Source organism: Syngnathus leptorhynchus, chromosome 16, assembly GCF_054491065.1.
Source record: "Syngnathus leptorhynchus isolate UIUO chromosome 16, UIUO_Slep, whole genome shotgun sequence".
In the NCBI taxonomy this organism is placed as follows: domain Eukaryota; kingdom Metazoa; phylum Chordata; class Actinopteri; order Syngnathiformes; family Syngnathidae; genus Syngnathus; species Syngnathus leptorhynchus.
In genome coordinates this window covers 9268063-9287698 of record NC_141210.1, presented here as the reverse complement: position 1 = coordinate 9287698, position 19636 = coordinate 9268063, and the positions used below count along the sequence as shown (strand labels likewise).

General features: G+C 48.9%; 4 protein-coding genes across 7 annotated transcripts; all 4 read right to left on the bottom strand.

Annotated features, from left to right (window-relative positions):
• Positions 1–340: 340 nt before the first annotated feature.
• cldnk (claudin k) lies at positions 341–3468 on the bottom strand. 3 transcript variants are annotated; one of them, XM_085934004.1, is made up of 2 exons: positions 3353–3468; positions 341–1283 (listed from the first exon to the last, which is right to left on the bottom strand). In XM_085934004.1, the coding sequence occupies exon 2, from the start codon at positions 1162–1164 to the stop codon at positions 517–519; it is 648 nt and encodes a 215-aa protein (XP_085790130.1). In that variant the 5' UTR covers positions 1165–1283; positions 3353–3468; the 3' UTR covers positions 341–516. The 3 variants fall into 3 exon arrangements, with proteins under 3 accessions (XP_085790130.1, XP_085790128.1, XP_085790129.1); XM_085934002.1 differs by lacking the exon at positions 3353–3468 and adding an exon at positions 1897–2492; XM_085934003.1 differs by lacking the exon at positions 3353–3468 and adding an exon at positions 1881–1975.
• Positions 2358–4845, bottom strand: btr02 (bloodthirsty-related gene family, member 2). Its single transcript, XM_085934005.1, is given in 8 exon segments — positions 2358–2707; positions 2710–2895; positions 3033–3059; positions 3129–3276; positions 3353–3574; positions 3644–3706; positions 4148–4345; positions 4347–4845. Coding segments are annotated over 8 exon segments (1281 nt in total). The 5' UTR covers positions 4434–4845.
• A 134-nt stretch (positions 4846–4979) lies between these two features.
• Positions 4980–6386, bottom strand: LOC147044780 (GTPase IMAP family member 7-like). The gene is made up of 2 exons (XM_085934406.1): positions 6368–6386; positions 4980–6107 (listed from the first exon to the last, which is right to left on the bottom strand). The coding sequence occupies exons 1-2, from the start codon at positions 6384–6386 to the stop codon at positions 5098–5100; spliced, it is 1029 nt and encodes a 342-aa protein (XP_085790532.1). The 3' UTR covers positions 4980–5097.
• A 3810-nt stretch (positions 6387–10196) lies between these two features.
• Positions 10197–16068, bottom strand: metrnla (meteorin like, glial cell differentiation regulator a). 2 transcript variants are annotated; one of them, XM_085934682.1, is made up of 4 exons: positions 15566–16068; positions 12130–12515; positions 10972–11031; positions 10197–10852 (listed from the first exon to the last, which is right to left on the bottom strand). In XM_085934682.1, exons 1-4 carry the CDS (start codon positions 15613–15615, stop codon positions 10533–10535), a joined length of 816 nt encoding a protein of 271 aa, XP_085790808.1. In that variant the 5' UTR covers positions 15616–16068; the 3' UTR covers positions 10197–10532. The 2 variants fall into 2 exon arrangements, with proteins under 2 accessions (XP_085790808.1, XP_085790807.1); XM_085934681.1 differs by having other exon boundaries at positions 15562–16050.
• Positions 16069–19636: the final 3568 nt, after the last annotated feature.

Here is a 19636-nt window from a genome sequence, read left to right as displayed (position 1 = left end):
GCGGAGGATGGCACGACAAGCATTATTCATTGGTTCTCGTGGGCCAGGGCAAAAGCCAGTGTTGCGTACTCGAAAGAAGCAAGAAAAAATTATGTTTACGAGGATGGCTTCATTTCACAGACGATGAAAACACACTGTTGTCAATAGATTGTTAATGACCTCCACCGCAAAAATAATGTCAGATTAATTTCATTTTAGTAGGCTAGGTTTTAGTAGGCACTTCTGTTTTTACATTGTGATTTTTGTTTTTAAGCACGTATCTCAAGCCTTTTGAATGTTAGTGTAGTAAGTGCTAGGCAAAAATGGCACAAGAAAAATGTTTTATACGAGTAAAGGCCAAATGTTTTATTGTACTTCACGATGGCATACATGGAGGAAAGGGTTATTTGATCATACGTGGAGTTCAATTTTCTCTAAGCCTGCTGGGAAATATTAAATATCAAGAGGGGGGTGAAACAGGCTTATCGTCACGAGATGGGCTGACCTCGGAGCCAGCCAGCTGGCCGGCCGACGGTGTTAGACGTAGCCTTTGACCTGCGAGGCGGGTGCCCGACGGGGGCTGCTTTCTCCGCTACTGAAGGCAGGTGAGCCGGGTGTGCTGGGCGGACTGGAGCCGGCGTACAGCAGAGAGCCGCCAACCAGCAGCAACGCTGCGGCCCCCCAGCCCACATAGAGCCCCGGGCCCAGTTCACGCTTGTGCGGAGCGGCCACGTGCGGGTCGTAGAAATCCCGGATGATGGAGTGGGCGGTCCAGCAGACGGGCACCAGGAAGAGAAAGCCGGCCACGGCAAAGAGTACCCCCGAGATGCGGGCGATGCGCGCCTTGAGGCTGCTGACCCCCACACACTTGGTGCACTTGACCCCGAGCACCCCAAAAGCCAGGGCCACGGCGCACAGCATGACCGAGAGCACCGTCAGGCCGCGGGCGGCCTGCATGTCGCTGGGCAAAGCCAGCATGCTGTCGTAGACCTTGCACTGGATCTGACCCGTGCTCTGCACGATGCAAGTCATCCACAGGCCTTCCCAGATGATCTGAGCGGTCACCAAGTTGTTGCCGATGAAGGCGGTGACCCGCCACAGCGGCACTAGGATCACTACCGCCCCGGCCACCCAGCCCAGGATGGACATGATGAGGCCGACCAGTTGCATGCCCGTTGTGGCCATCTCGCTCGAACACACCCACCGCGCTGGAAAGAAGTCTCCGCTTGTCAAGTGTACGTCTTCAAAGGCGTTCCCCTGCTTAGTCCTTTGCCTTCAGGTGATGAGGTCACTGCACGGGTGATCTAAAAAGCAGCCCAGAAACAAATGGTTCACGACGTTGAAGCACGCTACGGTGAGGTCTCCCGTTTGAATTTTGAACGTCTCATTTTTTTACTTCCTAGGGGGGGGGGGGACCTTTTGGATCCGCCGAGGACACGCGCAGCAGAAAATGGTGGGATTCACGGCATACGGTTGTCGCAAGTATTTGGAGTTCCCAGGCCCGGGTTTTGTGGATTCCAGGGAGTAGCACAGAGAAAGGCAGTCTTTGACAGGCAGCCTGTGGGTGTCGAGCTAAGCGGCTACTCTCACAAAAAGCAGCGAGCCGCTTGGCAAACAAGCCGGCTTTCATGGAGACATTTTGGAGTGGGCCGCACAAGGAGTGCCTCAGTCAGCATCCGCGTTCGACCCGTCAAATTGCGTTCCTCATCAAAGCCTTTGAATGCTTTGGTGAAAGCGATTTCTGCCTAACAATCAACAATGACATCTGAAGCAAAATCTAGTCAAGTGGATCCAGGTCAGAAGAAGCTCTTGGTATCCATCATCATCGATGATGTTTGTCTGAGTCCAAACAAACTTGCTGTCATTTGACAAACAAAAAAGGATAACCTCAACTTGGTTACCTTAAAGCGGGCTCACCCTGTCCTGTCGTCAACGGCTCAGCAGATCAGCCGGTCCAACGTCCTTGAATTGCAATACGGGGATGGGGGTCGACTGGATTCCGCAAGCAGGCGTCAGAACCTCGATCGGCGTCTAGTGGCAACGAGACGCTGGCACTCGAGCGGTGTGGCCGTGGGCACAAGCGTGTGCGTCAAGACATTAATGTGTCTCCCGGTGCCTGGTGTGCGAGCACAATGAGGTGCTGTTTGGCTGCTGGCGAGCATGGCTCGCCCTCGCCTTCTGTCCCGATAGATAGATAGATAGATAGATAGATAGATAGATAGATAGATAGATAGATAGATAGAATGAATGAATGAATGAATGAATGAATGAATGAATGAATGAATGAATGAACGAATGAACGAACGAACGAACAAATTAATGAATGAATGAATGGTGTGGGCGCCACAGACGGCAAAGGATTCTTGCCGCCATTCCCATCAGATGCTGCAAAAAGCCGAGCAAATGACGAGCGCCTGGGCATTCTTGCCAGCATGCAGCCGGCCAGGACAGAAGAAGGGGTGCAGGCTGTCTGTGAAGGTCTCGCTGAAGGTGTGAATGTGGACGCCCGTCTCGGTGCAGTAGAAGGAGACATGACCTAGGGCATAGTCCACAAAGATGCCCACTTTGCGGGGCCTCCGCTCCAACGCCAGCACGGCAGCCGGAGAGTTGTTGGCGACATAGCGCCCATCCGCCTTGAGGCTGAGAGTCCAGAAGCCATTGGCGGGTCAGACGCCGTAGCTGTTGATGGAGCTGCGGACGGCGCCCAAGCTCCACTCTGTCTTCTCGCGACCTCCACCTTCCAGTAGGCCCTCCCGCCGCTGAAACGCTCTTCGCCGAGGACGTTGACCACGCACTCAAAGCGTTTGGGGTGGTCCGCCACCTCGCGGCGGCGCTTGTCACTTTGCCGCACCTCTTTTCTGTCGTCAGAGAGCCACAGAGTGGAGTGGGCCGTCCGGGCACTTAGATTCACGTCCACTGGAACAAAGGTAGACAGGTCAAAGTGTTGTGGAGGGGAAAGAAACGTATCAGGGTTTTTTTTTTGTGGTGGTGTTGGGGAGTCTGATTGAAAAAGACTCGAACACAAATTTGTGTCCATGGAGATAAAGACTCACCAAAGTATCTCTCAATTCGTTTCAGTTCTGCAAGTAAAAACAAGATCTATGTCAGCTTACCATCAGATGCTCACTATAGGTGCGGTCAGAACGGACCTGATTTGGATAGCCTGTTGACCTCCACCTTTATCTTGGCCATCATTTCCGACACCGCTCTCCTGGTGACCCTGAGACAAGGGTCACTTTCTAGGGTAACCATGGACCAATCCTTAAATTGGACCGGATGGCCGGGACACGCAACGGTCTCAAAGAGACACAAGGGTTTTGGGCAGGCGCTCAACAAATGTCACGGTTCGCTCATGGCGGCCGGCAAGACTTACCGTGGATTTTTTTTCAGGAGTCAGGGAGTCGGGTTCGGCGGTCTCCTTTGTCAGTTGCACAATCTCCCGCTCCAGCTCCTTCACCAGGCTCTCCACTTTCTTCTGCTCATTCCTTTGGCACTCCTTGATGGCCGCCGCCATCACCTTCTGGCTTTTCTCCATGGCGCTGACCAGGGTCGAGAAGACTCTCTGGCTCTCGCGCACTTCTCGGAGGTAAGAGCTCTGATTGGTCCGCACAGAAGCATCAGAAATGCCATGCAGTAATTATTTGGCAGTGGCCTTCAACTTAACATTTTGGAGCTCAAGAGAACTCTTCAATCTGTCAATCTTCTGCAGCCTCTCCTCAATCATTTGCTTCAACATTGATCGCCTAGAGCAAGAAACAAAAGATGGGTTCCTGACAACAAGGTGGAACAACAACTTGAACTAAATCCAAGCGTCACTTTTGTCTGTCAGTACACTAGCTGGCCACTTTCTAGTCCATAGAGGACGACACTAAGTGACCGGGGTCCGGCAGTCTGAGAAGGCAAAAAAAAATTTTGCATTTGCGTCAATTGGTCATCAGGATGACAGGAATGTCCCAGTTTTGAGCAGGAAGAATAGTGCGTCCGCTCTTTGGCTTTGGAGCCGCCAGAAGATGCTGCACTTTATTTTGCTCTTTTGTGTTTTTCTCAAGGGGAAAGTGCTTTTGGTTGACGTGCACCCTGCATTGGGCTGGCAAGCAGTCCAGCTTGCACTCCACGGCTTTCTCACCCCAGTGAGGGAAGAAGCTGCATGCAAAGGGCCAAGACGCACTGGAAAAGAAGAAGGCACCTTCTCCTGCGGCGGCTCTTGCGGTCTGCTCTTCTTGTAACTGTCAGAGATTTGGGCCAACACGCGGTTGACGCTGAGGTCGGGCCTGTTGGCGAAGAGTCTCCTGCAGCGCGGGCAGTACCTGGACTGGTGTTGCGTCCAGTAGTGGCAAAGGCAGGCCAGGCAGAAGCTGTGCCCACAACGGGGTGGTGACTGGACCACTGAAGACGTCCTCGCACAGAGAGCACAGCAGGGAATTCTCGGAGAGGAGTCCCACAGGCGACGCCATGGCTGCCGCCAGGAAAGGTCCAAAAAGGTTGTCAGTCCTTGCTGTTCGTCACCTCCAAATAATGTTGCGACGGCCCCCTACTGGTAATTCCTCGGTCGCGCTCTGACAACGGACGCCTCGTTGTGCTGCTACTGCCGTGGTTCTAATCGAGCTGCTCCCCACTCAGCAACAAAGAATAGAGGGCCACAGCTATTTAGAATGTACAAAACATGTGGACCAACAGGTCCATGCCACACATGCGAGGCAACGTATGACAAAAACCTGCTCTGCTCGTGTGATGGTTGGTTGACAAGTCTGGCTCACGTCTGCTCATACCTCCCCGCAGGCTCGAGGCAAAGAAGGAAGTCGAGTTCTCAAGTTTCCAAGGTGTGTTGCCTTATTAAACAATGGCGCTCTGGACTACAACAATGAAGGGAGGGACCTCGACAAACAACAATGCCCTGAACTAGAACAATGAGGGGAGGGGCCTCGTCAAACAGCGCCGCTCTGGACGAGAACAAACTCCACGTGAAATGGGGGGGGGCGGCTTGAATTTCCATGATTTGAAAGATCATTTTAAACATTTCTCCAGTTCCAATTTGCTAACAAGAGTCTTGGCTGTGGTGAGTGCAGTTGCCTTCACTTTACGGGAATGAAATTTGGGCATTGTTTTCTTTGCACGCCGTCAGGGCCGAGGCGTGGCAAAGAAGCGATTGATGAAGATGGAGTTGAAGTCGAGTCTGGCAGGTGGCACCACTCTGTCTTCCATGCGCTTGGTGGCCACCTGAGCGGAAGCCCCCGCCGAGGCGCCCAGTGCCCCGCCGATGAGGCCGTACAACAGCATCCCTCCTGGGCCCTCGATAGAGCCGGCCAGCGCCCCCGTGACGGCCCCTGCCACCACGCCGGAGCCCACCCCCCTTGCCAAGGACGTCCGCAGCCAGTCGTTATCCACTTCGGCTTTGGCCCTAATCTCAGCGCCGGCGTGGGCGTCTTTACGGCAGTACCACTCATGTGACAGGCTCTCCGGCTCGCTCTGGGCTTTCTGGTCATCAGCCGCCGCCTTCTTCATCAGCCTCTTCTCCTCCTTCTTCACGCTGCGCTCGGCCTTGCAGAAGGTTCGGCTGGAGAAGCAGGCGCCGCCCAGGGAGGCGACCGTCCACTCGACTTTACGCAGCAGCTCGAGCTCATAGCTGCGGTCCCGCCAGTTCTTGCTGAAGATGTAGAATCGGCCGCCAAAGTCCTCGATCAGACGCTTCAGGGGCCAGTCAGCGTTCTGCACGATGCCCGCCGAGGCGGCGCCATCTGGGTTCTTGTCGCAGGCAAGCAGGACCACACAGTGCCTCAAGCAGTGTCTCCCGAAGCGCCGCATCATGAGTTGCGGGGTCCTGATGTCGTTGGGTGAGATTTTCTCCATGTCAAAGGCCACCAGAAAGGCATGGGGACCAGGCACCGACAAGCACTTGGACCTCCTCAGCTCCATCTTCCTCTTGACGCCAGTTATGTCCTTATCGTAAAGGTTGGGGGCGCTAATCAGGGCCACCCGTCGCCCCGACAGCTCCCCCAAAATCTTGCGGCTGCCAGAGATGCTGACGGTGTCCTTAGGGAACTCCTCCCGCCCCAGGATGACGTTAGCCAGCTGGAACTGAGACGCTCCGCTGCTGCCCACCATCATCAGCCTCAACTCCGGGGAGGACCCTGTAGAAGGGGAAGGGGGGGGCGGTCACAAATCAGCACTTGCATCTTCCTCTTGATGCCGAATGTGTAAGAGTACAAAAGCTCAGAAAATTGTCAAATTGCATCTTTTCAAAGGTTTTCAGCTCAAGTCGGAAAGGCGCTTCCTCCGTGGATCTAGACATACTCAAATAAAGCGCAGGCACGCAGCAAAGACGTGTCTGCTGATGTTACAAAGACAACTGGCAAGCCATTTTGCCCCCGCAGCCCTTGTGCAACCTTACCTTTTCTCCTCTTCTCCATTTGTGTTGTCAAGCCTCATCTGGCAAATAACCATGCAAATGAAATGTGTCTGAGACCGTTGCCCCACCCACACGCACACACCGCCACCATCCACCCTCCTCTGACCCTCTTTCTGGATCTGCCGTATTGGGTAATTGGGTGCCAGATTTTATATCAAGTGGAAAATGGCCTCAGGGTGCACAGTACAAGCAAACGTGCTTGCACGTTTCATCGTTTTTTTCATTATGACCACAATGGTCTGTGTTGTTTGACAATCAACATTTCACCCATTTTTCGCATACTGATTCGGACTTGATTCCTATTTGACCGCAGACTAAGTGAAATGAGCGTATTTCCCTGCCATTGGTTTTAGCGGCACAGTTCTTTGATATCCGTTCAGCAGACAGCTCTGGAAAATCGATACTTCATTAAATGAAATTTGATCCTGCCCGGGTGCAACTCAAATGGGATTCTAAATACAGATCGGTCTTCGGAGTGGCGTCGCAGTGACACGCAATGACACCGCGTGGAAATCCAGACATGGTTACACAGGCTCAACATTTTAATTGGACTCTCTGCCTCACATTATGTAAGCAAAATATAGGGTTGGAGGGAAATTTCGGTGCTTACGTATTATCGGGAGGACCTTTGATTTTTACTTTTTCTTTTTTTTCACATGGAAAAATCAGGCTTTCATCACCTCAACGTCAACCACAAGTACAACTTTGTGGATCCGAACACCGGGGCTCATACGCAGACAGTGGAACGCCTATGGGGATCGGCAAAGTGGCGAAACAAGAAGCACTGTGGCACTGCACGTCACCATTTGGAGTCGTATTTGGCCGAATTCATGTGGCGGAAGCATGTTGCCTGTACTGATGTCTTTGAGTCACTTTTGGAAGCAATTGCGACGTTCTGGCCTCCGGAATTACAAATGTAATGTTATCGTTTCAATAAATAATTTACTTTAATTTTTGAGTCGTTTTTTTAAAGGTCCTCCCGATAATACGTAAGCACCGAAATTTCATGTGCACTTCACCTCGTGTCGATGCGCCCAATACGCGCACTAAGCGTTGGGCCTCGCGCGCCGCGCGTGACGTCGTTATTGATTCTGTCATGTGTGTTGTAGGTTAGTAGTGCTGCACGGCTTGCAGCAACGTGTCGGAGACAAATTGCAGCATAGATGTTATGGCATTTTAAATCGGGAAATGAAAAAAGAAAGGCGTCTTTACGACAATGAGTAAAGACAACAGCAGTCAGGTAAGCGAGGCAACGTAACCCCTCTCTTTTATGGTTACGCTACCCATTACCCTTCTTCTGTGGTTAATTTTGTATGGAACATGAGTGAAAATCTTGCACAATGTTAAAACGTGCCCATGTCTTTGATACAGTAAGTACGCAAATACGTTGTAAACTAGGGTTGTTAACATTTTACTGTTGTTTTGAAAGGCAGTAGTTGAGAACCACAAGCTGACTGACGTTTTGTGTTCGTTTAGCCTGTGCATCTTAAATCTGTGGAATTAAATAAACAGGAGAGAGCATATGAGAGGAAAGGGTGTTTTGTTGTCACCGTTTTGCTGTTGGTTCGAAAGTTGTAGTAGTTGAGAACCATCAGCCAACTACCCATTCGTTTAGCCAATAATACGTCAGTGCAAACGAAACAACGGAGGGAGTGTGAGAGAGAGGAAGTTGTGCCGTGTGTGCGCGTGTGTTTGTGTGAGACTGATTAACAGAGTGGACGCTGCAATGAGGAGCAATCTGTTTGTCACCAGATGTTTTATTGACTAAAGTTGTATTTGTTGTTGTCGTACTTGTACACTTGTGGAGATGCTGTTACTGAGTAGGAGGTGGAGCAACTGGTTATTTAAAACTGAGTAATCATTCATTTATTTCACATGAAACTTGTCTCTCTCTCTCTCTTTGGACGACTTAGTTAGGGGGGCCCCTTGACATAATTTTGCCTAGGGCCCCATGGAGCCCTGACCTCACCCCATACTACCCTTCGATTGAAAAAGTAAAACACAATGGGGAAAGAGTCTATTGGAATGGTTGCTTACTATTTCTCTCAAAAATGAACTTGGTTATTGGGAGGACTGGATGCAAGTTGCCCGTGGTATGGCATGCTTTTGGACTCATTCGACTCAATCCACCACTACCAAGTCAAACCACTACTAAGTCAAAATCATTCGACTCAATCTACCACTACCAAGTCAAAATCAGAAAAAGCACCTCTACATTTGTGCTTGCTTTTTTTTAGCCTTTCAATGTGATAACTGCCTTCATTCTTAACAGAAGGATAAAACGTATACATCGTTTGGATCCTTTTTTGCAACTCTTTCCCCTGACGAGCGGGTAGGGAAAGGTCTCAACTTGGCTTTGTTAGGCTCTCCAGAAGGGGGCGGCATGCGTCCAACAAATCACTTTCACGTTTGTCACAACGCTTTTGTCTCCGTGAAGCCCATCGGGTTTCCTCTTTGTCATGGGACCCTTTTACTGCTTTAGCGCGTCACTATAAAACCTACCATAGATTGTAAAAATAAACTACCGTAATTTTCGGACTACAAGTAGCGTTTTTTGTCATAGTTTGGGTGGGGGCGACTTATACTCAGGAGCGACTTATATGTGATTTTTTTTTACAGATTTTCAAAAAATTTTACGCACGCCCGGTCATACTCTGCGGAGCTTCCTTTCACCTCCGTGGATGGAAGTCGGGGGCCGGCGCTCGGCCGGTGCCTGTCCGGGGACGGTGGCTGGAGCTCGGACATGGCTTTTATGCACGCCCGGTCCTATTTTATGGAGCTCTCTTCCACCTCCGTGGCTGGAAGTTCAGTAGTTGTTGGCTCGTTGAACTCTTGTTTTGTTAAATAAAGAACCGTTTACCAAACCCACGTATTTCCTGGTTACTTTGTTAACGCTACAATAGTTATATATTTACAATTTACAACGGGTCCGACGTCAGCATATGCGGCGCATACGCGGCATTGTTTACATAAAGCAAGATCGATGGATTTAATGAATTAGTGACACAAATGGTTTGATAAACGTGTTATTTATGTGATACTTACTTGAATAACTGTTACGTCAGGCCCGTTCTCAGCTTCTCGTTTGTGTATATGTCACATTAGCATATCGTATCGTTTAGCCTGTTGTTGTTGGTTCATGTCTGTTTTTGGTGTTGGATTTTGACAAATAAATTTGCCCCAAAAGTGCGACTTATACTCCGGTGCAACTTACATGTTTTATTTCACTTTATTGTGCATTTTATGGCTGGTTCAAGTTGTACTCCGGAACGACTTATAGTCCAAAATTACAGTACTATAAATTGTAAGCTGCCACTGCCGTTGCGGGAAGCTCTGCTCTGCTGAACTGTGCTGGCAACTGGGTTCTGCCGCAGTAACTTGTATTTGTCGGTCAGTATAATGAGTGCGGAAACTGCAGTTATTTATCAGAAACAAATATTCCGCAACACCAACACCCGGCCGCGTTTGTCAATCATTTTCCCGTCATGGGGTGGGGCGGGGGTTGCCATTGATTGGGATGGGAGCCACGGCCTTCGCCTCACTTTGCCTACGAGTGTAAGCGTTACGAAGCGGTCAAGTTCTGAACTTTTCAGTCCGTCAGACACTGCTGGACTGACAACTGTCAAGAGAAACGGTCACGGTTAGAAGGGCAGGTGTTTTTGAATAGACTGCTTTGACTAGATTTGTACAGTAGATGGCAATTTGTACCAGTGATTTTTTTTTTGATGGACTGACAATTGACAGACTGGTGAAATTTATTTTTTTAAGCTGTATTTTTTTTTTACTTTATTGAAAACTACACCCATTGGGCTGATAATTTAAAATGTAATATTTATTCAACTGAAGTGTCATCAAAGTGCACAAGGGCAGAAATATTTAAATGTTTTCACATCTAGGCATTTTGTAAACAAAATAAAACAATCTTGACTTCATCTATTTCTGTGATAAGAAATAACTTCTGTACATCCTGCTTTTCACAAAGCACGCCTCACTGCCTGCCACAAATATACACTTTTGGTTTGTTCATTCACATTTTGTACACCAAGAGGGGGTGGGGATTCTGCTACATTTCATCCAAAGGGGGTCAAAGGTGACTACGGTCAGTCTCAAATGAATCTACAAAGTGGATGGATTCCTCCAAGTCCTTTCAGTCCACATCCAGGTGACAAGGATTGCTCCCGAGTCTTTGTGCTTCTCTGTACAAGCTTAGGAAGTCCTTGTAACGCCGCGCACAACCCATCCAGGCCTCGCCGAAGCGCAGCGTCCCTGTGAAGAGGAAATCACCCTCGCCGGCTTTTATGCCACACCGCAGCGGCATCATGATGCGTCCCGACCAGCGGCGTGCTCTCGGACCCCCGGGGACAAACACCCGCGTCTTTTGTCTGTGCAAGCGGCTGACGTCCACGCTGACGGACCAGCAATTGTCAGCCACCTCCTCCTGCACCTCCCTGATGATGCCGCGGGCCACTAAACAGTATCGCACGCACACGCACGCGCGCACACACACACGCGCACACACGCACACACACAGACACAGAGTTGTGTAGTAAACTGCTGTGCTAAAAGCTCCACAAAGACATCCTTACCAAAGTCTGTGGTGCAGACTGCCAGAAGAACCTCGGCATCACTGCACGGCTGACAGGGTGCTAAAAGAGATGGAAAAAGAAAAGGTTCATGTCACAATTCCACAAATATAATTTGAAAAAGAGACAATTAAAAATAATTTATAAGAAAAAACAAATTGGTTTTGATGGTCAAAGGAACAAATGAAAATTCCATGACCAACATCAATTTGCACAATCTTGCGCGGGAGTATAATTTTGTTTCAATGTTCTACTTTCGAAGGATGTTGAAAATAGGCAAACAATGCTGCAAAGCGTATTAAAAACATTCCTGAGGCAACGTAACATATGGAGTGGACTGGGGCCTGCGCAAAATGTCATTTCCAAGCTAGCGTATTTCGGGTGGTGTTGCGTAATGGGTAATGGCTCTGGTTGAACTTCACCAGTTTTGTACTAAAATGGCAAACTGCAACTGCAGCAATTTGAATCAGAACCCTCTGGTGTGTCTGATTTGGTTATTTGTTGCCTTCAAAGGCAGAATCGAAGCACGTTCGCGTGTTGACCGTGAAACCTGACCGCAGGAATGAAAGCGAGAGCCACATCAGCATCTTGCTCTGGTCAAATCTGATAGACCACTTGACAGACTGGAAGAAGACACCAAAACATCTAGACCCAAACAGCGTCCATCACGAATAGCACCTAGTCAACCGGGAACCACTTCAAAAAGTCATGAGAGATGACGAGGTTGCAATAAGCAAGAAGGAAAGGAGGAAAAAGGTTTCCATTGAAGGGGTGACAGAGGAACAGCTGCACGGGAGAACATTCCAGCTTGCACGGGTGAGCGAGTTAGATGAGAGGAAGTCGTCCATCCGTTAACCCGCACGAGGACAATGGCTTTGAGAAGCATGCCAGAACCTTGGCAGCGGCCACATTATGACGGCCGTCATGATGCAGGATGTGGATACGCGAGGCCAGACGGCCGCCAATACACAAATGGAGGTGGCTGATTCAGCAGGTACGCGGCATGGAAACACGTGCTGCCATTTTACATCTACAATAACACCGTCTCAGCTGTCGCATGCACACCGCAACTGTGCAATTAGACAGACAGCATAGGCAGCAGGAAGCGGCGGATTGTGCCGGACCTTGAGGCGGAAAGGCACGGGCGACGGTCCCGCTTACCCCTGAGCATGGTGTCCTCAGCTCCTGGAACCTCAGCAACCAGCTCGTATTGCAAGGCGGTAACACGGCGGCCAATGTCGGCGTGGGGGACTGCCTCGATGAAGAGCGCGCCCTCCAAGATGCTGAAGCAGCGCACCTTGACTGGCGGCGGCTCCTCCTCGCGCAGTAGCAAGCGCAGACGGCCGTCGAGATCCAGGTAGATGTTACTTCCACTGGAGCGGGCGGCGGGCTTGACGCAGACAGAGAGGCGGGCGGCGGCGGCGGCACCGTTGGGCCGCAGGTTGACGATGAGGGCGCCTGTGGGGTAGAGCCACTCCAGGGTGCCCTGGGCGCAGCGCAGGTACACCTGCTCCACGTCACGCGTGTGCCCCTCGTGAGTCAGCCCGCTATGGCACCGCACAAAACATGCATGGCGTTAGCGGGACGTGGCTGAGCTCCCATAAGTTACTCGCGCGCCGCGTGGCACGCACAAACGCACACACACATTTCTGCAGTCAATTTGAAATAAAGTTGTCATTTTGAATCAAGGGCTGAAAACTGTTTTTTTCTGATTTGCTTCTTGGTGCTTGAAAATGGAAGAACTTGAGCAAACTGCTGCAATGGAAAGGGGACCACCCGCTGCCCGCCTGCCGTATTAAACGGTGCTGGGAAAAAAAACACGGACCGTCTTTCAGCCAGTCGTTCTGCAGCAAAACGGACGGAGGAAGGAAGCTGTCAGCGGCTGAGTGGCATTAACTCAAGCCTGGTCCCACTTGCATCGTTTCCGCATGCAATTAAAGATCCTTCAACAGCCTGCTAATGAAGTCAAAGTCTGTTTTATTGTCAACTTATTCACGTGTCAAGACGCACAGAGATCGAAACCCCCACGGTGACAAGACGCTCGCGCTCGCTCTCTATAGAGAGAGAGAGAGAGATAAAGAGAGAGAGAGAGAGATAAAGAGAGAGATAAAGAGGGAAAGATAAAGAGAGAAAGATAAAGAGAGAGAGAGAGAAAGATAAAGAGAGAGAGAGAAAGAGAAAGAGAAAGAGAGAGAGAGATAGGAGAATTAGTGGTGGTGGGGTGTTAGGGTTAAACCACATAATGCAGGCTAGACTTTAAGGTTAAAACTTTTCAGCAACTGTCTGACAGAAAGGGTGTGCGACCACACTTGTGATTAACATACTCACTTGATCTTGTAAAATGTATCTATGCCCCATCTACATGAAATCCCATGCTGCTTAACACGCAAATACAGGGTCCGGCAAAATGATCTGCGACTTTTGTAGGTTTAATAAAATGCAAATAAATTAAAGAAACAAGTTTGGGTGGGGGGGGTGGGGGGGGGGGGGGCGACTTATACTCAGGAGCGACTTATATGTGATTTTTTTCAAAAATTGTCAAAATTCCGTGAAAAACGAACCGCGATGTAGCAAGGGATTACTGTCATTTGAACTGCAAGTGACGTCACCCGTGCCGCGCGGGGGTTGTTTACATAAGAGACAAAGGATTTGATCACGGGATGACGAAGATGACAAAGGGCCCCACGTACTACCGGCATCATTAACGGCTTTGTTTGTAAGTGACACGGAGGACAAAGAGTTTGAAGGATTTAATGATTTGGAGTGACACAGAAGATTTGAAAAACTATTATGGCTTTTATGCACGCCCAGTCCTTCTCGACGGGAGCTCTCTTTCACTTTCGTGGATGAAAGTCGGGGGCCGGCGCTCGGCCGGGTGGCTGTCCGGGGACGGTGGATGGGGCTCGGACATGGCTTTTACACACGCCCGGTCATACTCTACGGAGCTGTCTTTCACCTCCGTGGATGGAAGTTGGGGGCCGGCGCTCGGCCGGGTGGCTGTCCAGGGACGGTGGATGGGGCTCGGACATGGCTTTTACGCACACCCGGTCCTATTTATGGAGCGCTCTTCCACCTCCGTGGCTGGATGTTCAGTAGTTGTTGGCTCGTTGAACTCTTGTTTTGTTAAATAAAGAGCCGTTTACCAAACCCACGTCTTTCCTGGTACTTTGTTAACGCTACATTATCGTTATATACTAGATCGCTGCAGCGCACGCGCAGCGTTGTTGACACAAAGAACGAGGAATTTGATCGATGGATTTAATGATTTGGAGTGACACAGATTGTTTGATAATATTGTTATATAAACCCACGTCTTTCCTGGTACTTTGTTAAAGCTACAATATTGTTATATACTAGATCTCTGCAGCGCACGCGCGGCGTTGTTGCCATAAAGAACAAGGACTTTGATCGATGGATTTAATGATTTGGAGTGACACAGATGGTTTGATAATATTGTTTTAATATGATAGTTATTTGAAATATACTTTATATATCGTTACATGGGTCTGTGGAATAATTAGAAATGCAACTTACAAGGGTCCGACGTCAGCATATGCGGCGTATACGCGGCATTGTTTACATCAAGCACAATCGATGGATTTAATGAATTGGAGTGACACAGATGGTTTGATAAATGTGTTATTTATGTAATAGTTACTTGAATAACTCTGAATGTTACGTCAGGCCTGTTTTCAGCTCCTCGTTTGAGTATATGTCACGTTAGCATACCGTATCGTTTAGCCTGTTGTTGCTGGTTCATGTCTGTTTTTGGTGTTGGATTTTGACAAATAAATTTGCCCCAAAAGTGCGACTTATATCCGTGTTATTTTTCACTTTATTATGCATTTTATGGCTGGTGCGACTTATACTCTGGAGCGACTTATAGTCCAAAAATTACGGTATATACTTTTCGAAAATAAAATTTTTGTTTTAATTTGCATGTTATTAAACCTACAAATATGTCAGATCATTTTGCCGGACCCTGTATAAAACAAGAGGCACCGGGAGCTGTTGTAGGCCACAACTCCTGCCCATAAGCTCACATGCAGGCTAAGCAACCAAGTCAGGCTCCTGATGTAGCTCACCATGTTGCTTTAAACCCAAACTTGATGTCAGCTGAGCGATGTGATGTGTCTTTGTTAGCAGCTAAATGCTCCCTTTAACTTTCACGAACATTTTACGTCATTTGCGAGCGATCAATGTACTGTGTCAATAAAGAGCAACATACCTAGGGTGATCAGAAGCAGGGACTTACAGATCTGTGGCAAATAAACATGCCAACGCACCCCGCATGAGCACTGAAGAGGAGCTCTTTCAATGGCACTGCCATACTCATCAGTTTTGCATCAAGTGTTGTTGTTTTTTAAACCCACACGAGGGGATTCTAGTGTGATGCTGAGATTGCTACGACGATATTTTGTAATCCATTGCTATGACGATATTTTTTAATCCATTGCTATGTAGGCCAATTGTGATGCTTGTGTACCATTTAGCTACCTAAAGTGGCAACTAACTGCGCCAGAGTGTTTAAGTGTAAAGTGCCTGGATGAATTATTCTCGTCCTCATTCTTGGTTATCATGGTTATTGCTCACCTGCCTTTCCAGCTGCACTGGTCGCTCGAATACTGGCAGAGAGTGGTCCGACATCGGCTGAGAACGAAGACGACGACAACGACGAGGCGAGGAAGCCAGGAGAAGTCTAGCAGAAGCTGGCTAAGCATGTTGGTCTTCCTTCACCTCAAAGTGGCTTCAAAGTCCGCCGCCACATTTCCTCGCAGCCGCCCACTCGGCATAGGGCACCCCTGGCGTACGATGCTTGTTTCTCCTTCAGTCGTCACTTTGGCGTTTAAAGTTTTAACTTTGTCGGAGCCGAGCCGAGGATTTGCTTCTCCGTCGTCTTGGGTTCTCCGTCAAACGAGCTCGAAGGCTAGGAGCTCCGAGTTGCAACTGTGCCCGTGAGCGCTCCTCCCACACTGCGCCCCCTTCACTTCTTCTTCTTCGTTGGGGTTTAACGGCAGCTTGCATCCTATTAGTTGCATTGCCGCCCCTACTTTTTTTTACTTTTTTTTCAACATCACAACACTATATCCTCTTCACCAAACGTGTGCTTTTTAAAAACTCAAAAAAACAGCGCTTTCCCCTCCCACTTGACCCTACTTCCAGAATGGTTTTCACCGATATTCCCTCAAGCCCTTCTGTCCGCAGCTTCTTCACCAACTCAACCCTTTGCCGATAATATTTCCTACAGGAAAGCAGCGCATGTTGCACCGTCTCCTCCTCCTGACACTCAGAGCACAGCCCATCCCGGTGTTTCCCCAAAAGGTGGAGAGTGCTGTTAAGAAAAGTATGTCCTATCCTCAGTATGGCAATAATGACTTCATCCTTCCTTTTCCACCCTCCTCTCCCACACTCATGAACTGACTCAGCCACTCTACTACACACTGAGAACAGGTGCCTCCCTTTGCTCTCCTGCTCCCGCCGCTGTTGCCACTGCAGCATGACTTCCCTCCACACAATACTTTTACCCTCAGACTTAGACAGCGCTATGTTGGTCTCCACACGCTCTTTTTTTCACTGCCTCTTTTGCCAGTTTGTCAGCCCTCTCATTCGCCAGGATACCCACATGTGCTGGAACCCACATCAGTGCTACCTTAACCCCCCTCGCTGCGACATCCCTAACAGCCAAAATAATTTCCTGAATAAGGTCCTGTCGGCTCAGGGAACTGCCCCTCCCAATACTTTTAACTGCAGACACAGAGTCACTACATACCAAGAAATTACAATTTACAAGTTGCTCCGCCCATTGCACTGCCATCAGGATAGCATGGGCGGGCAGCTTCTTCTTCTTCTTCTTCGTTGGGGTTTAACGGCAGCTTGCATCCTATTAGTTGCATTGCCGCCCCTACTTTTTTTTTTTTTTTTTTTTTTCACATTACAACTCTAAATTCTCCTCACCAGACCAGTGCTTTTTAAAAACTCAAAAAAACAGCGCTTACCCCTCCCACTTGACCCTACTTCCAGAATGGTTTTCACTGATACTCCCTCAAGCCCTTCTGTCCGCAGCTTCTCCACCAACACAACCCTTTGCCCATAATATTTCCTACAGGAAAGCAGCGCATGTTGCACCGTCTCCTCCTCCTGACACTCAGGGCACAGCCCATCCCGGTGCTTCCCCAGAAGGTGGAGAGTGCTGTTAAGAAAAGTATGACCTATCCTCAGTCTGGCAATAATGACTTCATCCTTCCTTTTCCACCCTCCTCTCCCACACTCATGAACTGACTCAGCCACTCTACTACACACTGAGAACAGGTGCCTCCCTCTGCTCTCCTGCTCCCACCTCTGTTGCCACTGCAGCATCACTTCCCTCCACACAATACTTTTACCCTCAGACTTAGACAGTGCTATGTTGATCTCCACTCGCTCTTTTTTCACTGCCTCTTTTGCCAGTTTGTCAGCCCTCTCATTCGCCAGGATACCCACATGTGCTGGAACCCACATCAGTGCTACCTTAACCCCCCTCGCTGCGACATCCCTAACAGCCAAAAGAATTTCCTGAATAAGGTCCTGTCGGCTCAGGGAACTGCCCCTCCCAATACTTTTAACTGCAGACACAGAGTCACTACATACCAAGAAATTACAGTTTACAAGTTGCTCCGCCCATTGCACTGCCATCAGGATAGCAGCTAATTCCACAGTGAACACACTTAGATTGTCCGATGTTCTCTTACATGACTGCACATTTAATTTATTTATGTAAAATGCTGCCCCTGTAGCCCCAGTTTCCTGGTCCTTTGAGCCATCCGTAAAGGCTAGTATATGGTCAGTGTAGTTCTCCACCACCCGGCATTGAAACTCATGCACCAGATTTGCCTCTTTGTCCCTCAACTTGACTTCAAGCAGCTGTAGATCAACCTCTGGGGCCCTCAGCTGCCACAGAGGAGTCACTGGCCACAATACCACTGGGCAGAAATTCATGCCGTAAACAGCCACCTCTTGCGCCACTGTCTCCCCAGTCCACCCAAAGCTTTCCCCTCTCCCTGCCCCTCTCTCCCAGCTCGCCTGAAATGCCGACTTAACTGGATGGTCATCCCCTTGGCACCTCAGGCTAACCCAGTAATTAGCCTGGAGCTGCTTCCTTCTAAAACTGAGTGGCATTTCCCCTACCTCCACTTGCAGTGAGCACACTGGAGAAGACCTCACAGCCCCTGTGCACACCCTCAATGCTGCCGCTTGAACCACATCCAGCCTAGCTAACTGGGACCTTGACGCAGACCCATAAACCACGCTCCCATACTCTATTCTGGATCTTATCAAGGACACGTATATCTGCCTCAAAGACGACTTACTTGCTCCCCACTCTGTTCCAGCCAGACATCTCATTACATTTAAAACTTTCTTAGATTTATCAATCACGTATGTAATGTGGTCCCTCCACGTGGTCCGTACATCAAAAAACACTCCCAGAAACTTAAAACACTTCACCTTCTCCAGGCTCTTTCCATACAGCTGCACCTGCATACTCTCCTCAACCTTCCTTCTAGTAAAAAACATACATTTAGTCTTATCTACAGAGAATCTAAAACCCCATTTCCTTCCCCAATTCTCTACCTGCGTTACAGCTTCCTGCACTTTCTTCACAATATGTTTCATATTTTTTCCCCTCTTCCTCAAACCCACATCATCTGCAAACAATGACTTGCCTACTCCTGGGTGCAGGTCTGTAAAAACATCATTAATCATTACATTGAACAATAATGGGCTTATCACACTTCCCTGCGGGATCCCATTTTTAACAAAGCACCTCCTGGAGATTTCTAGGCCTATCTTAACCTGAATACTTCTGTTACTTAAAAACTCTATTACCCAATTAAACATACTTCCACCCACCCCCAGTAAGTGCAACTTTATCAAAAGACCGTCCACCCACAGCATATCATACGCTTTCTCTACATCTAAAAACACTGCCGCAACCGTCTCTTTCCTTACCTGAGCTGTCCTGATTTCATGCTCCAAGCATACCAGTGAATCAGTAGTACTTCTCCCTTTTCTAAATCCACTCTGACAACTGGCCATCAGTCCTCTTTCCTCCATAAAATGCATCAGTCTCCCATTCACCAGTCTCTCCATTAATTTACCCATATGTGATGTTAAGGCTATAGGCCTATAATTTGCCGGATTGCTTGCATCTTTCCCCGGCTTTCTAATGGGTATAATCACCGCTTCTTCCCATCCTGATGGGATCTTCCCCTCCTCCCAGACTTTATTATACAAGTTCAACAACTTCCGCAATCCCACATCCCTTAAATGCCTTAACATGATATAACAAACACCATCTTTACCCGGAGCCGAGTTCTTACATTTAGCCAGTGCCCTCCTCAATTCCCCTACTGTGAATGGGACATTATACCTATCCTCCAATAACCCTTTCTTGTGAAAAGCCCCTGCATACACACCTTTAGTTTCCTCCCTGCCCCTACTCTCTTCCTCTGCCAGGTTATTGGGACTATGTACTTTGCTCAGAGTGTTCACCATCATTTCTGCCTTTTCCACATTTGTTATAGCTACCTGGCCCCCATCCAAGAGGATTGGGTAACCCCACTCCCTCCTATTACCTCCCATTTTTCTAATCATCCCCCACACTTCACCTATTGTGGTTGTGCTCCCAATA

Bases quoted from the DNA above. Each gene is read 5' to 3' on its own strand.
- metrnla (XM_085934681.1), bottom strand. From the start codon at position 15,689: ATGCTTAGCCAGCTTCTGCTAGACTTCTCCTGGCTTCCTCGCCTCGTC. The intron at 11,032-12,129 runs GTAAGCGGGACC...CATCTCTTTTAG, and splicing joins TGAGGACACCATGCTCAGGG to CACCCTGTCAGCCGTGCAGT. The intron at 10,853-10,971 runs GTAAGGATGTCT...GATACTGTTTAG, and splicing joins AGTCTGCACCACAGACTTTG to TGGCCCGCGGCATCATCAGG.
- cldnk (XM_085934004.1), bottom strand. From the start codon at position 1,164: ATGGCCACAACGGGCATGCAACTGGTCGGCCTCATCATGTCCATCCTG.